Source organism: Lissotriton vulgaris, chromosome 1_1, assembly GCF_964263255.1.
Source record: "Lissotriton vulgaris chromosome 1_1, aLisVul1.2, whole genome shotgun sequence".
Classification (NCBI taxonomy): domain Eukaryota; kingdom Metazoa; phylum Chordata; class Amphibia; order Caudata; family Salamandridae; genus Lissotriton; species Lissotriton vulgaris.
In genome coordinates, this window is record NC_141685.1 from 1,591,058,076 (window position 1) to 1,591,083,969 (window position 25,894).

General features: G+C 42.4%; 1 protein-coding gene across 1 annotated transcript in view; it reads left to right on the forward strand.

Moving 5' to 3' along the window:
- LOC147750852 (protein NEDD1-like) overlaps nucleotides 1-25,894 on the forward strand; it is a 590,100-nt gene that overhangs the window by 482,493 nt on the left and 81,713 nt on the right. Inside the window, exon 15 of the mRNA XM_086937113.1 lies at nucleotides 11,575-11,731. Within this exon, the coding sequence (XP_086793239.1) occupies nucleotides 11,575-11,731 (157 nt within the window). The remainder of the gene's footprint in view (nucleotides 1-11,574; nucleotides 11,732-25,894) is intronic.

Consider the following 25,894-nt stretch of genomic DNA (forward strand, 5'->3'; position numbering starts at 1 on the left):
TTTGCAGTTATTCTTGAAACTAAAAATGCAAGACCATTTTCTTTTCCCAGATACTTGCTTATTGATGATGAATATATATCAAGTTCGAGGCAACAACTGGAGGTTTTTTTGAGGAAAATACAGGGACAGCTTCCCCTTTGATCGTTTGGGATGCCATGAAAGCTTATGTTAGAGGAATGACCCAACAGTACATTTGGGATCAGAACAAGCAAAGGAAAAGCAATAGGGAGAAACTGATTATGATATTACAAATAGGGAAAAGCAACATGTTGAGGTGGTAATACGAGGTCAATCAGATCAAGATCAGCTTTTTCTTCTTTTATTAGATGCAAGATCAGAAATGAAAAAAAAATGTAGGGGAAAAATAGCGTAGAGGTATAAAAAACACTGTCAGGAGCAGTATGAATCTGGTGAACATATTGGTAAAGTGTTAGCTTTTTAATCCGCAGAAGCTAAGGCTCAAACTAAAATGAAGGCTTTCATAAGTGCAGATGGTACTTCATATAATCATACTTCAGCTATTTTGGAGCAGTTCTCACTTTTTTACCAGAAACTTTCTGCTATAGCTGATGAAGGGGACATTGCACAATATATTGTAGAAAGTAATCTTCCGGGTCTGAGCGATGATGAGGTAGCATTATTAGATAATAATATTTTGTTGGAAGAAATAGGAACAGCTATTTCTGCACTACCTTCAGGCAAAGCTGCAGGGGTAGATGCACTACCAATTGAATTTTACAAGGTCTTCAAAAGCACTTTGCTTGTATCATTTAGTGCAGTTATTCAATATATTGGTATAGATAACAAGATACCGGAGTCATGGAATATGACCCAGAGCGATTTTTTTTCTTAAAAAGGGTAAAATATCTACTGATTGTGGATCATACCGACCCATGTCCCTCATAAATACAAATGCCAAGATTTTCTCAAAAATCCTCGGAAATCATCTTGCCCCAATGATGTCAGGTTTGGTTTCCGATATTCAACATTGTTTCATACCTGACAGAGATACTACATCTCATGTCAATATGGCGATTGGGGCATTCAATTATGCGGAGAAAGAGGGGGTGGGTCTGGGTATAATTCTTTTAGACGCTGAAAAGGCCTTTGACAAGGTCGGGTGGGAATTTTTATGGGCTACATTGAGCGCATTTGGCCTTGGGAAAAAGTTCATACAGTGAGTGCATTCTTTATATTATAAACCTACAGCTAAGCTCTCATATTCTAGATCATACTCGGCGTCATTTGATATTTTATGTGGTACGAGGCAGGGCTGTCCTCCCTGCTGTTATTTACTCTTTATATAGAGCCGTTTATACATACCCTACAAGCTGACTAACATATCAAATCATTAAGGACTACTTTTAGTATTTTAAAGATAACAGCATATGCCGATGATTTGGCAATTTTTTTCTTCTAACCCTGTAGAAGCTGTTCCAGCTATTGAGAGGGCTGCAACCAAATTCGAATTAGCTTCGGGATATAAACTAAATATTAACAAAACACAGGTGCTCATTAATTTTAAACCCAGCTCTCCAATTTTGGGGAGTTGTACTACAGCTACATATTTGGGGGTCAAGGTCTCTGCTAAAGTAGGCCAAATAATATCTTTATACTATACTCCTTTATTAGACGAAACAGTTAAAATTCTAAAAAAATGGCATAAACTTCCTATAGGGCTTTTGGGGAGATGCAATTTAATAAAGATGAAAATACTCCCCAAATGTCTATATTTGTTTAGATCTATTCCCTTACATCTTCCTAATATATTTTTTTTAAATTGGATGGAGTCCTGAGTAGTTTTATCTTGGGCTTTAAGAAGGCTCGACGGGCTATTGACTTGCCTAAATCACCCTACAAACAAGGTGGCCTTGGTTTATCAGACTTTAGATTTTATTTTTGGGCAGCGTTCGCCGGCCCTTCCGTAGTCTTCTGGGGATCGATCAGAAAGATTCCCTATATAGACTGATTTTGGGTGATGATAGTTTATTTTTTCTATATCGCGTCAACGATCCAAACTATTTTAAACGTGTCAAGTTTAAGGCAGTTAGAGAGACTGTTTTCATATGGTGGGCTAGGTCTGCCAAAAGTAATTTGTCGTTCATCCACACCAAGCTCCCACTCTGGGGAAACCCAATGCTTCCTGAAATGTATGGGATTTTATGTTTAGGCGATATGTACGAGGCAAGAGGAATTAAATCATTTGAAGTTCTACAACTTAATATAAACTGCCTACTAACCTCCTGTTCAAATATCTACAGATAAGGGATTATCTACAGAAGAATGTGGACTCACATATGATTACTAAATAGTTGACCTGGGATCTTCTATATGGGGAGAAAATTAAATCTCTCATGGGCAACATGTATAAATTGCTGACTAGCTTCAAAGCAGATGGGTGTGTAAAATTAGCAGTACAATAGAGCCAAACGCTGAACTAGGCGATAACATCTGGTATGATCACTCAGGCTTTGGGTAATATTGGTAACTCAGTCCATTCTGTGAGTCTGCAAATACAACAGTTTCATACAATCGGTATGTTGTATTATACACCTGAAAGGATCAATAGATGGGCAGGAGGTAATAGTAGCGAGTAAAAGACTAAATGCCCTAAATGTGGGACTCAGGCTGCAAATCGAATACATATGTTCATAGAATGTTAGAAATTGCAATCTTATTGGCAGAAGATTGGTCAAGTGTTCTATAGTAAACTAGGAGTCGGTCCTACATTTACGGCTTTACAAATTATGTTAGGTTATAATGTAGATAAACCAGCTTTGGCACAGTCTTTTTCAATCATGATGGTTGTTGCTAGGTTGGCTATTGCTCGGATGTGGGTCTCCCTGCTGCTGCCAACTATTTGTGACTGGTGGTCTATTATTAAAGAAACTTATGACATGGAATTCGCCTTGGCCAACGCTAGGGGTATCGGCTCTATGGTCAAGAGTGAGAAAATTTGGGGTCCTATGGATCTTGCGATATAGTCTATCCTAGATAAAGAAACTAATTTTTATTGTTTAAATATTGGAATGTCCCAGAACAGGTACACCAGTTGACGATTATGATTATTTTTAAAAATACTTGGATATTTTTGTTATTCTTATGATGATTATACGTATGTATTTTGATTTATGTTATGAACTGATGTATGTTACCCTTATGTGATGTCAATAAAAAAAAGAATAGTGGGCAATATCTACTTAAGAGATACCTCCTGTTGAAACCAAAGAAAGAGATATGACATTAAACATGAAGAAATAAAATGCATTGCTATCAAATAGTTCTATGCTGACAATTTGTAGCATGATATTGATTTAACATCTGCCACTGTACAGTCAAATTAAAATTACAGCAATATTTGTGATGTAGCAAATAATAATGAATATATAAAAAAAAATCTATTTTCTAGAACGTGCATTTCTATGGACTGACAACTGACATGGAAAGAATAATAACCTAATTTTATCAGGCACTGATTCTCATTTGGCACAGTTTGTGTTTTGTTCATTCTATCTATCTGTTGGTGAAAACCTTTCTGGATGGCACATACTTAAGGTGCAGAATTAGAGAAATAATGCATTTTTTTGGTCTGTGCACCTGTAAGTATCAGAATGTTCCTTGAGTTTTCCTTCAGAAATCTGTGTGAAACCTATGTATTACTAACTCATTTATTCAGAAACTGATGTAAAACACAGTCCAACCTTATTTCCTCCAAAATTTGTAGAAATGTGGGCATGGTATTTTTGCCATGTCCTCTTCAGCTACAAAGACCTCCTCCTCTAGACAGTCTCAGTTTTAGCAGGCGATGAAACCAAGGTATAGGTAGCAACGCTGATTTAAAGAACATCCAATCCGGTGAAAGGGATGCAGGACTTGAACCAAGGCCACCTAGCTACTAAGATTTATTTAATCTCTATCAGGCATTGTTTCGTTGTCAGTAGTGAAAAGATGGCACCACTCTAGGTTAGCTACTGTTAAAAAAAGCAAAATACAGGCTTAGAAAAAGGTTCAAGGAGAAAGGAACTCCAGTTTTAATCCAGTGGTGAAGGTAGTAATGATAAAACGTCACTTCTTGTAGGATTAACTTATTTGCATTTGTGCATCCCTTTCACAGTAGTCAACTAAAGATGATTTTGTTAATGCATACATTGATTTAAGTATTTATTTTTAGTTCAGTGCACACTCCACCGGACCACTAAGCCTCATTTTGTAAATCAATAACACCAACCAATTAAATGCAGCTTTACCTGTTTCACGTGGTACAGCTCTTCCTTCTTAGGTCCTATTGATGTCTACATGTCTCTCCAGGTGGTTTGTGCATGCCCCTCCTCCCCCTTGGAGTTTAGGTGGTCTTTCCAGTTCCACGTAGGAGAATGTCTCTCATTGCTCCTATCAAGATGTGTTTGTATCTTTCTCCTCTCACAAGAGAAGGGATGTTCATGCTTACTAAAACTGTCACTCTGACCACTGAACATTTGTACCTGTTTGGAGTTATTTGTACCACTGAAACCGTGTTTAATATTGGGGGGTCCATTATAGTGGGATACTGGGTGGCAGGGTGATATAGGCCCGCCCCCCAGTGTACCTTGCAGGGGGCCCCTTGAGTTTTCATTACGCTACTAGTCAGGGGAAGCGAAGGGAGTGAAGAAAACACAAACCCAGACCAGACGTGACATATCTACAAACACAAAAACACAAAATGCAGACAACAGTTACATCTTGAGAAAGCTCAAATACCTCCCTGGTGGATGCAAACCATGTGCCAGCTACATTCAACACCTATACTTTCAAATGCTAAGTCGGAACTAGCACTTTGTATTGGTTGGGATGTATATATATAATTAGGATTTCTGGTTTTCAGATGAAGCCAAATATAACTGTTGAACACCACTGAAGGTAATACTTCATTGTGAGAAGAATCCAGAAAAATAACAGATTTTTCTGCTCTTTTGCTTTGCCTACGGTGCCAAAGCTGTTCAAGTGCAGCTATATCCTGTAAGCACTATCCTGTGATGGATGCTTTCTCTATCACCACTTCAAGCCATGGTAGACCATTTATTATATATACTCACTAAAGGGTCAACTCGGTGCCTTATACCACCCAAAAATAGACAAAAGTACTGCTCCAATATGAATCATAACACACACTATGCACGTGGGTGGGTGTAAAAAGAAGGACAGATGGAACACGAGTGGAGCACTATGCTGTTCGTACAAGAACCCTCACTCATCCGAAGGGGACATGCTTCATCATTGGGGTCCCTCCAAACACACTAGGACCACAGGAAAACCCAGTGTGGGCTACAACTCCCCATGGGGATGAGCGGAGATGTTTTCTACTCAAGATTAACTATGCCAATGAATTTGAGTAAGGGGCAGATTGCAGGACTATCAAAAAAGAACCAACAATAGCGGCCTGACTGGGGCTTCAGAAAAATTACGTGAGTGAAGTGTTTTATATAAACAACATCACTCCTTTGTTAAGTCAGAGAAGGATTTCGCCTATACTGCTGAGGACTGAGGTTGCCCTATGCTGGAATTCCGACCAGCGGATTCCTGTTTACCTCTTGTGAGAGACAACTCCTAGCTCTCCGCCAAGACAGGTTCCCTGATGACACTTACCAACAGGTATTGGGGGATTTAGATCACCCTACTGGGATTCTGGCTGATTCATCCACAGTAGACACAATAGGATAGGTAGCGCTAGGTAGGAGCACAAAATATAGCAGTACTTGTATACAAGCATATACCTATATACCAGCACAATGGTTGGATTGTTAATTTTCTTTACCCCTCTTGTGAGGCTGATTACACTGTTGTATTTCCTTCTATTAATAATTGCAGCACATTTATTTTACACAAGTCATAATGCTTCAATAAATATGGAAATCTGGCACCCATTCCTAAAATCAATAAAACCAGAAGTGGTTGCAGTCAATTCTCCCTGCACACTGCCCAACTCTGGAACTCCCTCCCGGCCTAACTTCGTGCCGAACCCAACCATCTTTCCCTCTGCAGATCCCTAAAGACACTGCTGTTTCCTTAGCGTGTTCTGGTCATCTGCCTCTATCTATCTTAGCGCTGGGATGCCTCCGGGTAGCCATGCGCTATATAAATATCACTCAATGTCAATGACACATTGTGTATTTCTTGTGTCTCTCTTTGGGAGTGAGGGTTGTCGTGTTCTGAGGTTGACTGTAGTGGGGTGCCATCACGCCCCAAACAATCGCACTGCTAAATGTGCCAATTGCCTTCGTATTTCCTTATTTTTCCTTTTTCATGTTCTTCCATTTTACTCCATTTATATTCCACAATTGTCTTCCTCCTTAATCAGTTTTAATGCGAGCCTGCGCGCTGAGTGTACATGCTATTTTCGAGTTTTTACTGTTCACCCCATGTCTATCCAGACTTTATGAATGAACAGAACTTAAGGCAAGAATTCGTGTCAGGCAGCGTTTTATTCAAAAAATACCCAATGCATTTCGGGCTCAACGCCCTTCTTCGGGGGTCACTGTAAACAAATGACAAATAACCACAGTCACAAGTTGTGTTATCCACTTTACAAACATTGCTTAATACCAGTCCAATTAATAAACATGTTACCCAGTGTCTTAACAACATTTAGAACACTTTACTCAACAATTTGGTGTATTGCGCTATCCGCTGAGTGCCAAACAATTTAAATAATATGCTTTTTCTTACTCTAGATCCTAATCTTTATCTCATTACCGCTTTACAAAAAGTTGAAACCCCCTCGGTCTCCTCCCCACATGAGAGCCACTCGTCAATCCCTTGGTGTCTGCCTGTGCCTCGACACCGTATCACGCATATTCCCCTTCCCGATCTATTTCCATCTCTCTTCACACACATTTAACCTAACGGCGAGCCGTATGCAAACTGACGTGCCCCGTCTCCCATTTTAACCGCGCCCTCACAGCCATCATTATTCCATGTTAACTCTCTGTTCCCTCCCCTCCATCTTTGATGTTTTTACAACCGGGGATAAGCTAGCGATGTTCCCACTTAGCACATACCTGCTGCCTGTTGTTTAAAACCGTCCGTCCTTACTCCATCTGTTCTGGGGTTGCACATTGCACCTGTTACCTTGCCAGTTAAAGGGTACAGATGGTGCACTGTGAGCTAGCAGGAATAAGGCCAATATATCCTGATTGTGTGCATAGAAACACTGCACACTTTTGACATTTATGTTGTCCAACAAACCCACAGTTTTCCTGAGAAAGTATGAACCGTACAACACAATGTCAAAATGAAACTTAGAATTGACAGTGCCAAATCAAGGCTCGACACTTAGCAACATCAGAATGGATGGCAAAATTCATTACACCTACTCTGTGTTGTACTGTGTTCTATTTGTGGAACCTTTTTTTCCTAACATATGCAAGGTTAAAAGAGATATGGTAATGATTGTTACTGTACTCAAATATCTAGTTGTGACCTAACCTGCATATGTTCAACGTTAGAAATAAAGGAAGAAGACATTTACCTACCATAATGCAATTTTAACAGAAAATAGAGAGACCCTAGCAATTTTTAGCACACCAAAAAAGTCCAAGCATTTAGTGTGAGCTCTTCTAATAACAGGATGGTGTTGAAGGATTAGGCCAATGATGCAGCATGTTACTCTGAATGCTTGAGGGTTTACTTCTTTACTACAAAGAAAGTTCCATACCTAGAATATAGTACACAACAGAGTATGCATATTGGCACAGAACATACAGTGTTGCAAGGAATACATATGTCACTTTTCCTTCCACCAGAGACTATTTACTTACCTAAACAAATCTTTAAAATAATATTATGTAAGAATGATGCATTAGAGACATGAGAAAGTTATTCTGGCAAATTATTTTTTTAAAGATGTTTAAATAAGTAAATAAATTATTCTTTGTGGTGCATAGATTTTGGATGTGATCATATTTGAGATTGTTGTGTATTCCCTGAAAACATTGTAATGTTCTATTTAGACTAATTCCTCTCATCCCCTATGGGTTCAGTTATCCCACATCACCAAAAATAAACACTTTAACCGCACTTAATAGGAACCTATTGAGATATTGATTTGTGCCTGTTCTTTCCCCAAGACATAAAAATGCCTTTTGCACTTCTTCCACATTCCCAGCAGGAGTGTAGTCCTTTTCTGCTTCTAAATTAAACAAAGGCCTCCCATAGTTGGTACAAAAATAATGTAGTAGTCCTCGTACTGGTTTTCAGGTAAACGCAAAACCAACAGGCACAGCCCAATAATGTAAAATAGGCTGTAGTCACAGAGTGAAATGCTGTTACCAAAGAACCTAACAGGATGCATAATAATTCCTAAGGATGCTTCTCTCCTATGACCAGGTAGAGTAGATATAGATCCAGATCAAACAATAACAATATATTTAGTAGTCCAGTCCCTTCTTGGAATCTCAATACAAACAATGAGGCAGTGTGACGCTGGCTTGTAGAGCAGAGCACCAAGAATCCCACATTATATATACACACCATGACCTAAGTAGCCAATCTTAATTCAGCCAATATTTGCCATTTGTATTTCTCCATCCGTACACATCCTTCAAATGGGGTAGGATCAAACACTGGAAAGAGAATTTTGAATGCTGGGAAAAAATCCCAGCCTGGAGCGGAGGAAAATAATGATAGGTGACTTGAAAGAGCCAAGGCAAGGATAGGGTCAAAAGAAGGGGAGTTAATACACAGGCCAGAAAGAATGTAGAAAAGGAAACAGGAATAAATGAGGGAAGGATGAAAATAAAAGCAACCGTATTTATAAGCCCTGAAAAAACACCAACTCCATGATTTTGTTTACAGTGCAAAAACAACCAGAGACTGACAACCACTGATGCTCACAATTTTTAAAAACACTGGAAAAGACTGAAATACCCAACCAAAATACAATGAATGGAAACAGACAGAAGAAAAGTCTATATATAATAACAATACTGGTTACACATTGGATTGTATGTATTTGCCTGTTACTTAATATCTAGTGCTTTAATGCGAGCTCTAAAAATATGAATAAAGGCAAATTATCATGTTTGTTATAAAGTTTGTTCAAATACATGTAGCAATGCAATTTCTAAAGAGGATGCTATTGGTTATCATTATTTTGGAATTTCCTACAACAGCTTGACAAACTTTATATTTTAAAAATGATGTCCGCATTAGTCAAGGATGGACAAGTTAAAGGGAAAAGGAAAAATCCCTTTCCTGTGGGAAGACTAATCCAAGTACGGAACTAAAGGGGAATATGTCAATTTCAAGTAGCGTTTTCTTAAATACTCTCAATCAAAAGTCAACTACTGTTAAGGAAATGGTTCAAAGAGTTTGACAAGTCAAAAAAAAAAAGGCAGCAGACCTTTCCATCTATGCACCACGATCTAAAATAACACGTTCATATCGATCTGGAGCACCCCCACGCTGCTGCACTTGAGACAAGGGTTGAAGACTCACCTCTTCAGAGAACACTACATCACAATGCATTAAAAGTTCTCAATCCAGATTGCTCTCCTAAACCTCGTTGACTTTAATATTGTTCTTGTCCCTAAACAGAATTCTGATACCTTTTGGGTATGTTTGCGGTATAGAAATACCAAATATATACATACATACATACATTATGCATACAGTAGCACAGTGTTACTGTGTGATGTGGCCCTCTCATGCCCAAGTGTCTCAAAAACTCTTACACTCTTAAGACTAAAACTGTGTTCATATTCCAAACAGTCCTCTCCTTGAGGGATGTACGCTTCATTGCACTAAGCTAGGGGATAGCTGTACAACCAGATTTGAAAGTTCCTAGTCTTTCTCCACAAAGGAAATCCATACTCACTAGACATGCCTTCATTTACGATTGCCAAGTTAAAGTTGTTGTGCACTTTTACCAAGCACTGAGTGGATTCCAGCTCCAAGTTGATAGAGTTTTGGCCAGGTAGTCTTACAGAATTGTTTGAAAAATGTTATCTTCATTCTGAGATATTTGGAATCTTCTTCATACCTCAAGGGCACGTAGACAATGTTAAAACCATGTCTACGAACTAAAATGAAGGAAGAGTTGCTGAATCAAAAATAATATTTCTGGAATTTATGTTGATTTCTTATTGAAATGATTTATAGAGCAGACTACACCTGTTGTAGCTCCTTAATTTAATTTAACTTTTACCATTTTCTCATTGTGGTATGGCTGGGTATATCCCCTTTTGGGGCCTGTGGCATTTCTTGGCAGGAAGAGAGATATGATGAAGTACAAATGCTTGCATTTTTTAAAAGGCTAGAGGTTTAGTTTGGCCTGAGAGGGCAAGCCAAGCAGTCATGCTCACTTATGGAGTACAAACCTCTTCTCTCCCTGCTTTGGCCAGCCTCACCGCGAGAGCCACTGACTTCAATAGGAAAAATAAAATAATAATAACACTACATTATTATTTTCTTTATTCTTTTGAGTAGTGGGGCAACGCTTCTCCACTCTAGCAGAGGGGCAGCCACTGCAATAGACTTAGTAGTCCCTCCTTAGTACCAACATTTCTCTTCTTGTCCCCTCCCACGAGGACACCCCCTGTTACATGTGTTGTTACCCGGTAGGCCCTGATTACAGCCTCCAAGCAGTATTTTCCTAAATAGCTTTGTCCTGCCTACTGTAGCAGGCAGGAGACGCTCGAACTCATTGCTTATTTTTTTTCTCTCATTTAGTCAGCTCGGCACACCATAATGGCGGCCATGCTTTTCTTTTGATATTTATTGGCTGAACTGCATGCCTTTTTTTATGTTTATGTGGGGTTTTTTTTTTTTTCACAATGGAGGCCCCCGTGCTTTAGCTTTAAACATCTTAAGCTAAAGTGCGGGTGCCGCAATTGCTTTACAAATAAACAAATATAAATAACAAATCTGTTAGTTTACTTTTGAAGCAATTAAGGCACCCACACTTTAGCTTAAGATGTTCAAAGCTAAAGTGAGGATGTCGCCATTGTAACAAAAGTAAATAAATAGAAAAAAAAGTGTTTGCCTGCCATTTTTTTTCTAGTTGCTTACTTTTTGTTACATGTGCGGGACTCGCGCTTTAGCTTTTAACAACTTAAGCTCCGGCGCGGGTGCCGCTATTGCTCCAAAAGTAATGGAATACAAAAAAACGTTTTTTCTATTTCTTTTCTTTTCAAGCTATTGCGGCACCTGCACGTTAGTTTAAAATGTTTAAAGCTAAAGTGCGGGTGCTACAACGGTCTGGCATTTGCGAGAGTTTAAGCTATTGGCATTGTAAATAAACACATGAATGGGAGGTATTGTCTTTTACAATGCCAATAGCTCAGACTCTCCCAGATGCGAGACCTATTGCAAATGCTTGTTACTCCTGTCGCCAAGCTTTTGTAGGTGTTACATCTGAAGAATTTGTAATGAATCATGTCGACATGTTTCAATGATGTTGGACCTCAAAAACGTATGTTGCACATATTGTTCATGGAACAAGGTACTGTTAAAAATAATTTGTCCTTAACTTGAAGAAATTTGTCTTTATGCATGATCACTTATCCTAACATCTTAACATTCTTTTGTTATCTCTTAAAGGTCCATTGTTAGCCATTTCGATGACTAAAGAAGTTGACAAATCAATATCAGAAAAGTATGCAGATACCATTGAAACAGATAATGGAAGCCAACCATTGACAGCAACGCAGATCAATATGATAAAAGACATGATTAAGGAAGCGGCGGAAGATGTCAGGTAGCGCAGAAAATGTGACGCCTTAAAAGCAGATTTATTAAAGCTTACTGAAATTAGAATACACAAAAGTTTCGGGGGAAAATAACATCACTTGTATAAAGGAATCTATCGGATAGTAAGCCATGAAAGGGGAAGCCCCCACGACCTGGTTTACCGTAAACCAAGTTACGAAGCACTGTGGAGAAGGCGTACCAGGACTTAGATTCCCGCAGGAGGAGGGATGTATGTGTCTCTCCCTGAGAGGGAGAAGCACAAGACATGGTTTGCCAGTGCTAACTCTGTGCACATACTTATTGTGAGTTTTTGGAATTGTTAAGAATTTCTTCAGGGGTATAATGAGGTTAAAATAATCTGTTTGCGATTTGTCGATACCATTATTCCCTTGGCATTATTTCACCCCTGTTTATACTCTCTGGCATTCAGCTAATTTTCCTATATTTGCTATGATTCCGTAATCAGATTTTAGCTGCACGAAGAGTACTAATCTGCCCAGAAACAAAAACCTGGCAAATGAAACACATAATTCTGAGCGACTGAACTGGTAAGCGTCCACCTAATCTACCACTGCTGCCACTGCCATGAGCTGCAGAAGTGCTAGCAGCATGAAAGCTGGCAGCAGCTCAATCCTGACACTGGCAGCATCCTTAAGCCATGTGCAGGATTAGCTTTGGTAACTCCTGCAGGTGATGCATGAAACCCGGAAGAGGCTAGACTTTCTAAAACTCTGACAAATACTCGCAGTATGACCACAGCCATCATCAGCCGCTGTGCCACAGCACTTCCACTCACCCCTGAATGCCATGTCCAATAGCAAGCAATTGCGTTGCCCTCATTATCAACTCCAATGCACTTATTATGCATTTTGTCAGCAATAATGTCCTTCAGTCAATAACCTGTGTGGGGCCTTACCCTGCTGCTGCCCGTTGTCCATGATTATGCTTACGTGAGGTACAAAGATGAAACTAAGATAAGAATGAAGAGCAGCTCACCCAAAATGAGAGCTGATTCATTCCCCTTTTCAGCAGTAGAGCGCTATCAAAATCTTGATAAGTATTTTTTAGTTTCTTAAACACTTTTGCCACTCTTCGTGCAGTTTCGAACCCGCAACAAATATAGACCTTCCTGGGTGTTCTGTAGGAGGTTTTTAGCGTCTTTAAAGATGTATTCAGCAGCTGTGCAAGCAAGTTTTTTTTTTTTTACTGATTTGCAACTTGTTACATTTAAGATTTCCATGTATTAAAAGCACACCTCCACAAATGGAGTTAATACTTGTGGCAAAAAGGAAATATTAGATCATACTTACGTTTTTAAATGATATTACATACTAGCCTGTTGGCTCGAAGTGTAGCCAGCTGATATCCTCATCGAAGAAAGGCAGTGAAAGGGCATGGAGAGACAATAAGGTTCCTCTCAGCGCCTACTTTGAAAGCCACACGTCTTTGGCTAGAGAGTCTGCCCACATACAATATGGTTCAAATAGTAAATGTGAACGTTTAATGCTTAATTATTGTGAAATTCACAATATCTTTTTTTATTCAGAGTTCCAGCATCCGAATGCTCTGAAAGTTTGTACTCAAAACATTCTTGTTTGTGGGTGCAGACACATTTTCAGAGCATTTTTACAAGGATACTTGTTTGTGGCTATTCACAAATCGTTTTACAGTCCATTGCCACCCAGAGAACGTTCGGAGGTTTCCTTCAGTTCAGGGCAGGAGTGAAATTTATTCCGGTGTAAAATTGGTTGGGATCTAGAAGAAGGTGTTTGTCCAGAGGAAACATTATTTCCCTATGTAGAAAAAAGTGCAATTTAGCTCATTGAAATACATTTTTACTTGTACAATGTCATTCCTTGATTGAATGAGCAAACAAAATGTGTTTGAATACACTCCACCTTCGGAGGAGTATTCTTGAATGACAAATCGGATCATCATAGAGGAACATGCTTGAAATAGAAGATTATTCTTGCTTGTGCATCTGTAGTTAGTATTACACTGACATAGTAGTTGACTGAAGAGTTTTAACTGTACTTATTGACTCTGGAACAAGGACTATGATAATGGAGGATTTATTTAAAGATAAATCTGAAGCAAAAGAGCTAAAACTACCTCACAGATGTCCTGTATCAGATGAAGGAAAGAAAATCGGGCACATGTTTTTTTTATGCTCTACAAGTTTCAAAGAGAACAAACATTTACAATGCAATGGTCTCGGCATTATTAAAGGTAGAGCTATTTACATTGCTCATGACTTTTTTTCATTTTTTTAAAAAACATAAATAAATGGTATTGTCATTTACAATGGCAATAGGTGAGCATTAGAGAGTAGTAGAGCTTATTCGCGGACACAGAGTAGGATAGCCGTCAGGGCCTTGCCTCCGCAGGCGGGCAGATAGTCCGTTAATGTAGATAGCCCAGGCCGCTGGCCCCTCTGGCGCTGCTCATACCTGGACTTCCACACACGCTCACTAAGCAGTTGTTGTGCTCCGGCGCCATCAGGGAGAGGCAGCACAATCCGCAGCGGCTCCGCCAGGCACACCCAGACAGTCGAAACGCCGGCCGCACCGTACTCACTACAACGCCAGGTGCCCAACGGCTTCAGGTGTGTCCCCACCGCTGCCGATGATGTCGCCATGGCACACACGAGTCTCGGGAGCACGAGAGAGCTTTGTTGGGTGCTGTGCAGCAGGTTGCACTCCGAGTGGGTACAGATTCCACCGTACACCTTCTCCTTCTGTTTCCGACGGTAGCTGCCAATCCCAGCGCGGCGGCGGGTGCTGTCAGCCTGTCCTCGAAAAAAGAAGCAATGGAAAGTGAGGAGTTTTCTTCTGCCAGCAAAGGGAGTCCTGAACCGGCAGAAGCACTCCGAAAACTGGATTATTGTTGTCCGGGAAAAAACACAAACTGTGACAACAAAGAAGGACTATAATGACCCAAAGGAAGACCAAAGGAAACACACTGTCAAAAAGTGGCAATGTGTGCTACCTTTCGTCAGTCCTGACATGTTAGTTAATAGTCCTTTGCATGTTGGGACTTGTAGTTTCGCTTTTAACATCGCACGGTGTCAATATTTCAAAGCGAAAATGCTGCTGGCTAAAAAGGCTGGGTTCGCTGGCGGAGCTGCATCTAATACTGGCATCTAACCCGCATGCACACACTTGCTGCCTCTTTTGACGCACTTCGTTGTGTTGAGGAGTTGTGTTGAGGACCCATTAAACGTGAGTTGAAGACAGAGGATTCCCCCCCCCCCACCCTCTCTGCCAACTGGACGCAGCAGCCAAAGAGTCACACGTGGTTATTTTCTCTCCACACACTTTGGTTTACAAATTAACCAGGGCGGGGTCACATGCGTTAGGAGATTACGCCCCCTCTCCCCAAGTACTCAAAACACACACTGCCAGGACCGACCTTAAGAAAATATTGACGCAAACGCAGATTGTAGCGAATGCATCTGATGTTCCATCACACCCACCCATCTTCGCACTGTACTACTGCCAGCCCTCATGTCTGGACCCTGCTTGGATTCTGCTATGTATGTACCAACACTAACCCCACCTTACTATCATCCAAGCACCTCAAGGCTGCCTCCTACAGGGAGCACACTCTCCTTGCCCTTCACGCGCCGTTTGCGGGAATTTCCAGAGATACCTGCCTCCCCCCACCCCAGCGCCCCCTTCGCTTCCTGGCAGAGAAGGGCAACCTTAAGTAAGCAAGCGGTGCCAGGGCGCGACACTATCAAGGCAACTGACTTATCTTCACTGTACATTTTACAGTTCTGGGAAGGTGTGCACGTCATTGAAACTCAATATCCCCTTGAAAGTTAGAGAGCACAACAGCGAGAAAGGTTGGTGTTTTCCTCAACAATCATGCAGACGAGCTGTTTGACCGGACACTATACTTTTGCACAGCACGTGGGACCATAAACAATGACATAACCCTCACCAAAAAGAAAACAAAAAAATCACTGGTACTTTAGCCCGACCTCGAAGTTCTCACCCGCTTTTCTCCACCGAAGGTCGCATCTGTGGTACCGAGCGCAGAACGTACTGCCCTGGTGTCGTCCTGACTGCGGTGCTGGAGTAAGGACAGCCCTCTGACTCCTCCCCCCATCTCATCTCCGAGCCCTGCTCTCCTGGCTCCATAACTCCGCCCAGAGATCGCCAACTCCGTTTTCAAAGCATGCTGCAACACTATTTGATACAAGTGTGGGAAATGTAAACAAAGCAATTTAAAGAAGCTTCGAGAAAGCCAATACGCTATCCGTATGTAAACGAATGAAAATTATTCTTCATTGATTGGCACGTGTCAGGCTCCGTGAATTTGTGTTTTTTTGGGCGGGTGGGACAATACTGGATAAGTGGGGGAGGGGGAGTTAGTGGCGCACACAAGTCTCTGGAGCACAAGAGGGCTTTGTTTGGTGCTGTGCAGCAGGTTGCACTCCGAGTGGCTCACCAGATTCCACCGAGCAGCTTCACCTCCTGTTTCCGGCAGCGGCAGCCAATCCCAGCGCGGCGGCGGGCGCTGCCAGCCTGTCCTCGAAAAAAGAAGCGATGGAAAGTGAGGAACTTACTTCTGCCGGCAAAGGGAGTCCTGAACCGACAGAAGCGCTCCGAAAACGGGGTGATTGTTGTCCGGGAAAAAACACAAACGGCTGCAGAAAAAATGTCGGCAAAGGGAGTCCCGAACCAGCAGAAGCGCTCCGAAACGGGTTGGCGCCCACAAACGCCCACCACTAGAAAAGGGGCGGGGCTTAAAAAATAGAAAGAAGAGCAAGAAAACGCCCCCGAATCCGAAAAAGACGGGCCTTGAATGGGGTGACGCCCCTCTCCTCCAATGGCTGGCCTCTGTTTAGGAAGCCAGCCAATGGAGAAGAGGGGCGGGTTCAAGCCCCCTAATTAAGAAACATAAAATCTGAGCACCGCCCACATTGCTACGCAGTGCGACGCAGTCCTCAACCTAAAAATATCAGAAAGATGTATTTGGCCAAAAAGGGACTTCACTTTTTGGGGATACCACCAAGGTTGAGGAGAAATAACTCGAAGGCCTGGAAAAGAAATCTAAGTCTCATTGGTAGCTGAAGAAATACAACCCTCAGTTACTGATGGGCGGAGTCTTTCTTATCTGTTTTTAACAACAGACTCAGATCAGAGGTTTCAAACCCGAAATCCACAACATAGTATGAGTTAGACCTGAAAAACATAAATTAAAAAATGTTACCTTTCATTGGCAGAGTAGATTTGGCTGAATTTCGTAAGAGAATGTGTGACGATGGTGTTATAGAGCCAGTGGAATTATCTCTGTAATCATTCTCATTATTCATAGCACAAAAGAAAAATGGGCACTTGAGAATTTGCATCAACCTTAGGAGTTTGAATAAGGAAACATGGTTTGACTCGCACCCTATCACTTACATAGAAGGCATTATGATATATGCAGGTGCTAGAGTTTTCAGCAAGCTCAATCTGGCATTTACTTATTAAACATACCGCCTAAGCATTTTTATAGCTTTCATTTCTCCAGTGGGAACGTTCCAGTTCAAAAGGATGCTTTTTTGGTTAGCGTTTGCTGCATCTGAATTCCAGCAGGTTATACAAAGTGTTTTCCAGGGTTTGAATGGTGTAGTTACTTTTCAGGATTACATCCTCATAGCAGCGCAAGTCAGTCAGGAACACAATATGCTGAAGGGAATGCTTCTGAGGAGCCTAGAACATTGAAGAACAAGAAGGCATAGTTGCTAATAATGGAAAATATAAATTCTCAAAAAATCTATAAAGTATTTTGCAGAACTCATTTCTCAACAAGTGGTGGAGCCACAATCTGGATTAGTAGAAGCCATCACAAAGGCACCCAAACCTAATTACAAGAATCAAGTACCTTCTTTTCTAGGTGTATGTGAGTTATAATCAAATGTTAGTCAAAATTGTGCTTTAAAAGTAGAAGATTTAAGAAGCTTATTTAAGAAAATATGACATTTAAGTGGAAAGAAAAATGTGAATTCGATTTGAATGCACTGAAAAAAGAAATTTCTTTCTGCCAAGGTGCTTCTACCTTTTGATTTTACCAAAGAATACATAATTTCAGTTGATGCAAGTAACAGTGATAAGGATGCCATAATATAGCAAAAAAAAAACAGTGACGGTGAAAGAACTGTAGGTTACCTTCCAAGGGGGCTTAAGAATAACAAAAAAAGTTACTAGCATGATGTTGCGCTGTGGAATGGTATTTTGCATTGGACAGGAAATTCCCCCTCATGGCTCACCACAAAACACTTGTAAATATCGTAGATGGTTGCCTGATCAAAGATCACACCCTCAGGAGTATGAGGCTGTGCTCAAAGTTACTACAGTACAATTTTGAGGTACATCATGTTGCCTGTGGCAGACGTTTTAGAGCAAATTATCTGTCTAGGTCATATGTTCCCCCATGTATACACAGCGTTCCAGACGATGAGGAAAGCGAAGAATGCTTAATTGCTGCAATTAATGTGTTTTGTGAGAAAGGTTTTTTTGGGGAACAATTATTGGAGTCATAACAAAGGAGGACAATGTATATTGTTTGTTCAGAAATGTGTCATTGAAGGTTTAAAAAAAGAAAAGTCCCTACACTAAAATGCAATCCTAGTTTAAGGTAGCTGACAACTTGTCCCTAGAAACAAAATGTTAGTGAGTGTAGATAAGATGGTTGCCCCAACTGTTTTACGGGACTAGATAATTTGTGTGGGAAAAAAACAACATTTGGGCCAAACTAGTACAAAGAGGGAAAATACACTCTAGGCCTTATTACATCTACGGGGGTCCATGGAACCGCCGTAGTCACGGTGGATGTATGACTACCGCCACTGTGTAGGACCGCCCACAGTATTATAAGTGTGGTGGTTGGACCACCACTGAACCGCTGCTACTGCCGTGGATCAAGGAACCTGTGGCAGGTGGTGGTGGTTCCTGGCCAAAGTAAGCTGGTGGTGCTGCCGTGGCACCGCTGAGCATATTTTGAGTTACCTCACAGCCATCCTCTTCATGGCAGTTGCACCGCCATGAAAAGGGTGGTGGTGAGGCAACAAAGGAGACCCTACAGGGCCCCCTTGTGCCACTGTGCCTGGGGGTGCATGCAGGGGTGCATATGTAGTGCCGCCCACTAATTCTGTACCCCCAGTTCTTGCACACTGGGCAGGAAGGTGCAGACGACGCTCTTAGAGCAATGGTCTGTCTGTTTGTCTCTTTAAGGACTCCGACAGACTGCCACTCTCGGACTGCTGATAGACCACCCGCCAGACCAAGAGAAAACTCCTGATCTGGTGGGCGGTACAACCACAGGTTGCACCGTCTGCTGTAGGACCTCCAAACTCGTAATAAGGCCCTCAGTATTTTGCTGTCTTAGCATTGATGCAGACATTACCTAAGCAGTGAGATCTTCATTAATTTACTCCAGCAGTGACAATTTCCAACAACGGAGTCCTTGCCAGTCTTAGAATACTTAATCTATTGTTTTATTAATTTAGTATTGCTGTTAATATTTATGTTTTCATGGAGAGAGAGATGTGCTGATGTATATTTAAGTACAATGGGGCATTCTACATCCAAATCCCATGGAATATGATCAGTCAGGAATGTTCCAGGCAGTTTGTCTCCTGGTGCTGTCTGGGCTGGTGGTGAATACATCTTGCTCTTCTACATCTACCTGTGTGAGAAACCATCATTGCCTTTGTCCCTCTAGGTTTATTCATTATATTTTCCTTATGGCCTCCCACGTCCTATTCTAAAGGAGATCCTCATTTTCATCTACTTATGTGCCTCAATTTCCAGCATCCTACTTCATCTATTTGCAACTCAGAGTTTTGGGTGTTTGTTGAGCCCTTTATGTTTTCCTTCATTTTTGTACAAATTATGGATTTTTACTGGGACATGTAAGGTTCCTCTTAGCATTGCTTGCTGTTACTGGAGGAGTGTGGCTCAATGGTTAGAGCGGCAGACCCTGATGCAGAGTTCTGGTCCGGGACCAGGGTTCAATTCCCGCCTCGGCAGGTCTTGGGCTCATAATTCCTCGGACCTGATTTCTCGCCTCGGTGCCTATTCTAATCATGGGTCCCACGCTGCAACTCTGGGCAATAGCTTGCTTAACCTCCACACCGGCCCCAACAGCGCTGTGGATGCCTGGCTTCACCCTGGGGGTGCCCAGGAGTGGACACTTCAAAGGGAAAGCCAGGAGGGGTTCCACAGCGGTATGAGTAATAGCGCCAGGAAACCGCTTGGTGACAGTGCGCTCTACAAATACCTTGACATTTACATTTACATTTACAGATGATACAAGTTACTCATCATAGTGAGATCAGTAAATTTAATTCATAGCCCCCTCCTTCCTCCAAAGGATACACTTCTCTTCGCCTCTCTGGTATTTGTGGCATTCATCCATCCTCTCATGGAGTACATTATTGAAAATTGGATTCCAGCTTTTATAGTGAGAGGTAGTCCAGGGCATGCTTTAAACCTTTTTTTACCTGTTTCTGACAGGAGGCCAGTCATCTTTATACTGTGGTTTGCCAGGAAGATCATATCAGTCTAGATAAAGTCAGACATAGGCTGATAGTCATCCAGTGAAAACATATGAGGCTAAATATTTAGCCATGTTTGCATGTGTCTGCTATAGTCATTGCTCCGGATTAAGGTCCTACAAATTACAATGATAAACTACTGAATCCCTCTTCTAATTGGTCATTTAGATTCATTCAATTATGCATTTATTCAATACTTTTTTTCTGTGCGTTTTCATTTATAGCCACTGGTCACAAAACTTTTACTCCTTACCAAAACGTGAAATATCTTCGATTTGAAACTAAGCTGCGGAATGATGCTGCCTAACTAAATCATTCTTATTCTTATGTATGATTTTTACACTCTTATTAAAGTCTTAAAAAAATCTTTATACTAGAATAAATCTTTCCTTCATTCTGACATGATGGATTGGCAAGAAATATATACTTGGACAAAGGGAATGCATAAAAGGAAAGCTAGATTGTTATTGCATAACAAAAAGTATACAATATTTTAAATATATCTGATACATAGTTAAGTACAGCTATAACCTCATACACATGGATCGATGTGCATTTTCTCTTGTCTGATGCATATAATCTGTGCTCATTACTTTTTCCATTTCACATGAGTATTTGTAACCGCCACACCTTATATTAGGTCCATGTTCATACCCCATCATGTCAGAGTTCCTGCCCCCTATGCTTGCCTCAATTCCTTTCCAGTCACTCGCTTTCAGTTCCCTGAGAAACCTTCTCATCAGTTCTTGACCCACACAGTAAAGCCCATATGCATCTGGGTTTTATTTTCCTTATGGTGAGTTATCTATCGGGGGTTCTGCCAATCTTTTAATCCTTCCTTTCTTCCAAGAGTATCAAATACTTGCCTCTCCTACATCTCTACTAACGTTTCTCATTGGGGATTCTTCAACTGGATCCATTCCATCATATCTTTTTCCCAGATAGTCTTAGTGGTTCTTTTGGCAGAAAGCCAATGCATTGAAATGCGCTGTGTGAGACAATGGGTTCTGCCCTACTAATCCGCCCAAATTTTTCACTTTTTGATCACCCGGCTTTCAACCTTATATTATAAAGCCTTCTAACCTATGAGTTACCCACGGTAAACTCTAGGTAAATGGACTGCGCTTGTGTACCACCAGTGTCTTCCTTTTAAGATAAATCCGCTGTGATGCAGCAAGGGCAAGGCATGTGGCTGGTTACATTTGTGAGGCTGCACATGGGAGACTCCTGTAGTGTGCAGCCCGGTAACTGCGCACAAGTACGCTGGTGCAGAGGGAACTCTGCTGGATTGGATATTGACCTGGGGCAGGCCTCCTAAAGTTAGTGTAGACTCATAAGGAAAGAAAGTCTGTGTGGTTTTCTGTATTGTCTGTAGTGACACTCTATTATACACCTATTGGGAGTGCTTCCTTAGAGTGTAGCTTCACTTCCCTTTGGCTTGCAGAGACCAGTGACACCTCGAATTAGAGCATAACCTGTGTGGGAAAATCAAAAGCAACGGGCCCCAGATATCCGCATGAGAAGGATTTTGACCCCCATTGCGATCTCTGAGCACGTGGAACTCTGCTGCCAAGCTGTTCTAAACCCCACAGATGGGCCAGGACCCGGGCGTTGCCAAAGGAGAGGTCCTCTGGTGTATATGCTAGGAAGGGGCGTGTATGGGGCCCCCTCTGAAGTGCTCTATGTGCCTGGGGACCACATCCTCCAGGCCTGGTTCTTGATTGGGGGCCCGGGACCCCAACTCCAGGGCCCGATCACTGTGGTGACAGGGTAGCACTGTCACACTTCCCCTGAGGAAAAGTAAAAAGAGGCAGGCCTGGGGTCCCAACTATAGGCCCGACAATGCTGCAGGAGATGAGAATGATGACACACTCACCTCCCATCTGTGGTGCACCTCCCCGCTCCCAGTGTCTTGGGGAGCGAGCAGCCACCACCCCAAAAAGGATTTAAGAGTACTAACACTAAGTTGTGTGGCACTTTAAAAAAAAAAAGATGACCAGAATCTTCCCTGAATTTTCAAGCACTCCCAAGGCTGGAGCATGTGCTGTTCAGCTGGTTGTGCACCGCCCTCTAGGGCGAATTCTATGGCTGCTATTACTGTGGCCTAAAGGTGTTTACAAAGGGTACATGCTGCACAGTGTCCACTAGGGGCGAAAAAGGTGTTGAAAGCGTCCTCTTTGCTTACATATATTGTGATCAAAATGTGATGCCTTCTAGGGGTGATCAAAATCTGATGCCCTGTACTTCTCACTACAGTATTCAAATATCCTTCTACATGTCCAGCTCATATGTACGAATGTATCTTCTCTGTCTCTGTATTTTGGGTAGTTTCAAGACTTATTAGGGAATATCTTAGGTAGACTGGAGGGAGTCAAATAGGTATGATGTCAATAACTGAAAAGTGATAGTTCAAATCTCGCATTGTTTACAATTCCTTGTACTTGTGCACCATTTTCTCCCATTCTACAATTGGCTGGTTCCTGTAGGGTAACATCTCATGCCTTTCTTGCTTTTAATAGGGCCTGCCTGTTACTTAGCTTTTAGAGCTTTGTATATACACAAGACCAGCCTGTTATGCTGTCGCACTTCGAGCAGGGTCTTGATTGTCATGAAGGACGCTTGTGTAGCAGTGGAGTGCATGCAGATCCTGCTTATATTCTGGACAATTTAGCAAATTGAAGGAACTGACCGACCCAACCCCAAAGGTCGCCTCAGCCTCCTCAGAAGTTATGCACCTGACCCCGAATACAGACCTCCCATTGTTTGACATTTGTCCTCTCTCCAGTATTTATTGACAAAGCAGTACTTATGTGGAGTGATTTCTAAAACTGAGGTCTCTTCAGAAGTCTTCTGACCACCGTTTCCCACACCATTGCGACCTGTCGTATGAAGTGGGGTGTCAGCTGGTAGACTTCCTTCCCTCATCAAGCAAATTGGTAGCATTTCCTCATCTACTGAGCCCCTAAGTAGCTTTTGTTACGAGTTTTCACCTTCAGCACATCAGCTTGCCACGTATAAGAGTTATGCAGCTTTGGTTTGACAAGCCAAGCTCTCCCTGTTCTCTATCAAGCTTTAAAGACTCAGTTTCTTTTCCCGGTCCACACCTGTGACACCAGCAGGCTGTCTAGTTCTCTCATAGTGGATCTAAGAGTTAGACAACAGGGGCCATATTACAAAAGGTGTCCTGGGGGTGGAACTGGCATGTGCACCTGCTTATTTAGTTCCCAGGGCACTTTGGAATTACAGAAAGGGCTGCAAGCACTTGTGTGGCCCCTTTGTAATGTAGATAGCGCTGGTGCACATGTAGCACCAGTGTTATCGAGAGAGGGCGTTCCCTCATTTGCTTGCAGGCATTGCCTCCCACAAATGACAAAGTGTCTCTACTTCTGCACCCACGCCGTACTATGGGCACAGTTGCAAATTCAAAGAAACTGTTAGGAGGCACACTGAGGGTGTGCAACAAAAAGCTAATGTACTGTCTGTGCACCCCCTGATGGCAGTCCTCTGGAGGAGGAGAAGGGGGTCCTATGGACCCTCAAGAGATCCCCTTGCATGCAGGTGCAGTCACTCACTGCATCCACCTACAAGGGGCTCTTTCTCTCCTCTTTAAAGAGTGTAGACGGGGTGCCACCTGCACAGTGAAACATGAAGCAGCTTTGATACGCCTCTCTGAATTTCACTTGAAGGCGCTGCCCCCAGTGCAGCATGAGTTTGCGGCAGCGCTTTCTTTATAATAAGGTGCCCTTTTCCCGTTTCCGCACGGCACACTTATGTAAAGGTGCACTGTGGGTCAATAGGAACAGCATGCTGTATTCTTAATAGTACCCCTAGTGTTTTGAGGTGTAAACAGGCAGGGGGGGTTTCATACCATTTTAGGGCTTGCCATTCTTTCCATAATGTAGACTGAGAGCATGTTCAGGAATTGAATTGAGGTCCTCAAACCCTTTAGTACCCTCCCCATGTCATAGTCATATAGTTGTTGCCAAATGCGTCACCTGGATCCCCTAATAGCAAATCGTTCTCATCTATTGTCGGGCGCTCCCCCAGGGTATCTCCCACCAGACTTGCCAGTGGATGCAGGACCATTTTATTCTTGTTGTCTAATTCTTGTAAGAGCAGGGTGTCCGAGAGCTGTCGACTGTCTACAGGATCATATCCACAGCATACTTTGACACTGTTTGTAGTGTCTGTCTTGATCTGACTCCCCATGGCTGCATTGCTTCTCTTAGCTGGATCACCACTCTTGGATTTGCTAGGGAAAACAATAATGGAGATAAGGGACAACCCACCCGGCCCCCCTTTCTATATTCCATTTGTCTGATAGCATGTGTCCTGATTAGTCCTGTGCAAAAACAACAAGTGATGGACTGAATGTGGATTAATGTCACACACTCCCCCAGTCAAAAGATCTGGGCCCAAATCCATCGTTTTTTTGCACTCCACACCACCCTGGGTTAGACAATGGCGATATGCAAATCAGCTCTGACCCTGTTGCCCCATGGGAACAGTCCAGTCCGAACTATAAAAGCCATGTCCTTCCCAGAACGGAATCAAGCATCCGAGGACCGGACCGGTTTCGAGGTAACACCTCTCATCAGCCCGGCTAGCTTGACTCCAAGTGGTGTGGAGTGCCTGGGACCCACGTCTGGGCATCCCCAGCACACTTAGGGCGGCAATTGCAAAAACAACAAGTGATGGACTGAATGTGGATCAATGTCACACACTCCCCCAGTCAAAAGATCTGGGCCCAAATCCATCGTTTTTTTGCACTCCACACCACCCTGGGTTAGACAATGGCGATATGCAAATCAGCTCTGACCCTGTTGCCCCATGGGAACAGTCCAGTCCGAACTACAAAAGCCATGTCCTTCCCAGAACGGAATCAAGCATCCGAGGACCGGACCGGTTTCGAGGTAACACCTCATCAGCCCGGCTAGCTTGACTCCAAGTGGTGTGGAGTGCCTGGGACCCACGTCTGGGCATCCCCAGCGCACTTAGGGCGGCAATTGCAAAAACAACAAGTGATGGACTGAATGTGGATCAATGTCACACACTCCCCCAGTCAAAAGATCTGGGCCCAAATCCATCGTTTTTTTGCACTCCACACCACCCTGGGTTAGACAATGGCGATATGCAAATCAGCTCTGACCCTGTTGCCCCATGGGAACAGTCCAGTCCGAACTACAAAAGCCATGTCCTTCCCAGAACGGAATCAAGCATCCGAGGACCGGACCGGATTAGTCCTGTGCCTTGGGTTCCTGTTAGAACTGTTCAACCTAACCCAGGTAGTTTGGTCCCAAGTCCATTCTGTCAAGGTCTTCAGGCATATATTCCCAGCCGAGGATATCAAATGCCTTTTCAAAAGCATACACCATTTGGGCGCTCTCCATTTTTGCCTCCACTGTTGTGTGCATTACATGGTTACGGTGTCTCATGTTCATAAGTGTACTGCGGACCAGAATAAATCTGCACTTGTCTTCCTGCACTGTGGTCCAAATTACTCATAGAAGTCAGTTTTCTAGTGTTTTGGACAACACTTTGGTATCCACATTGAACACGGATAACAGCCAATATGTGTCTGACTATGTTTGGTCCTTATCTGGCTTGAGCGACATGACT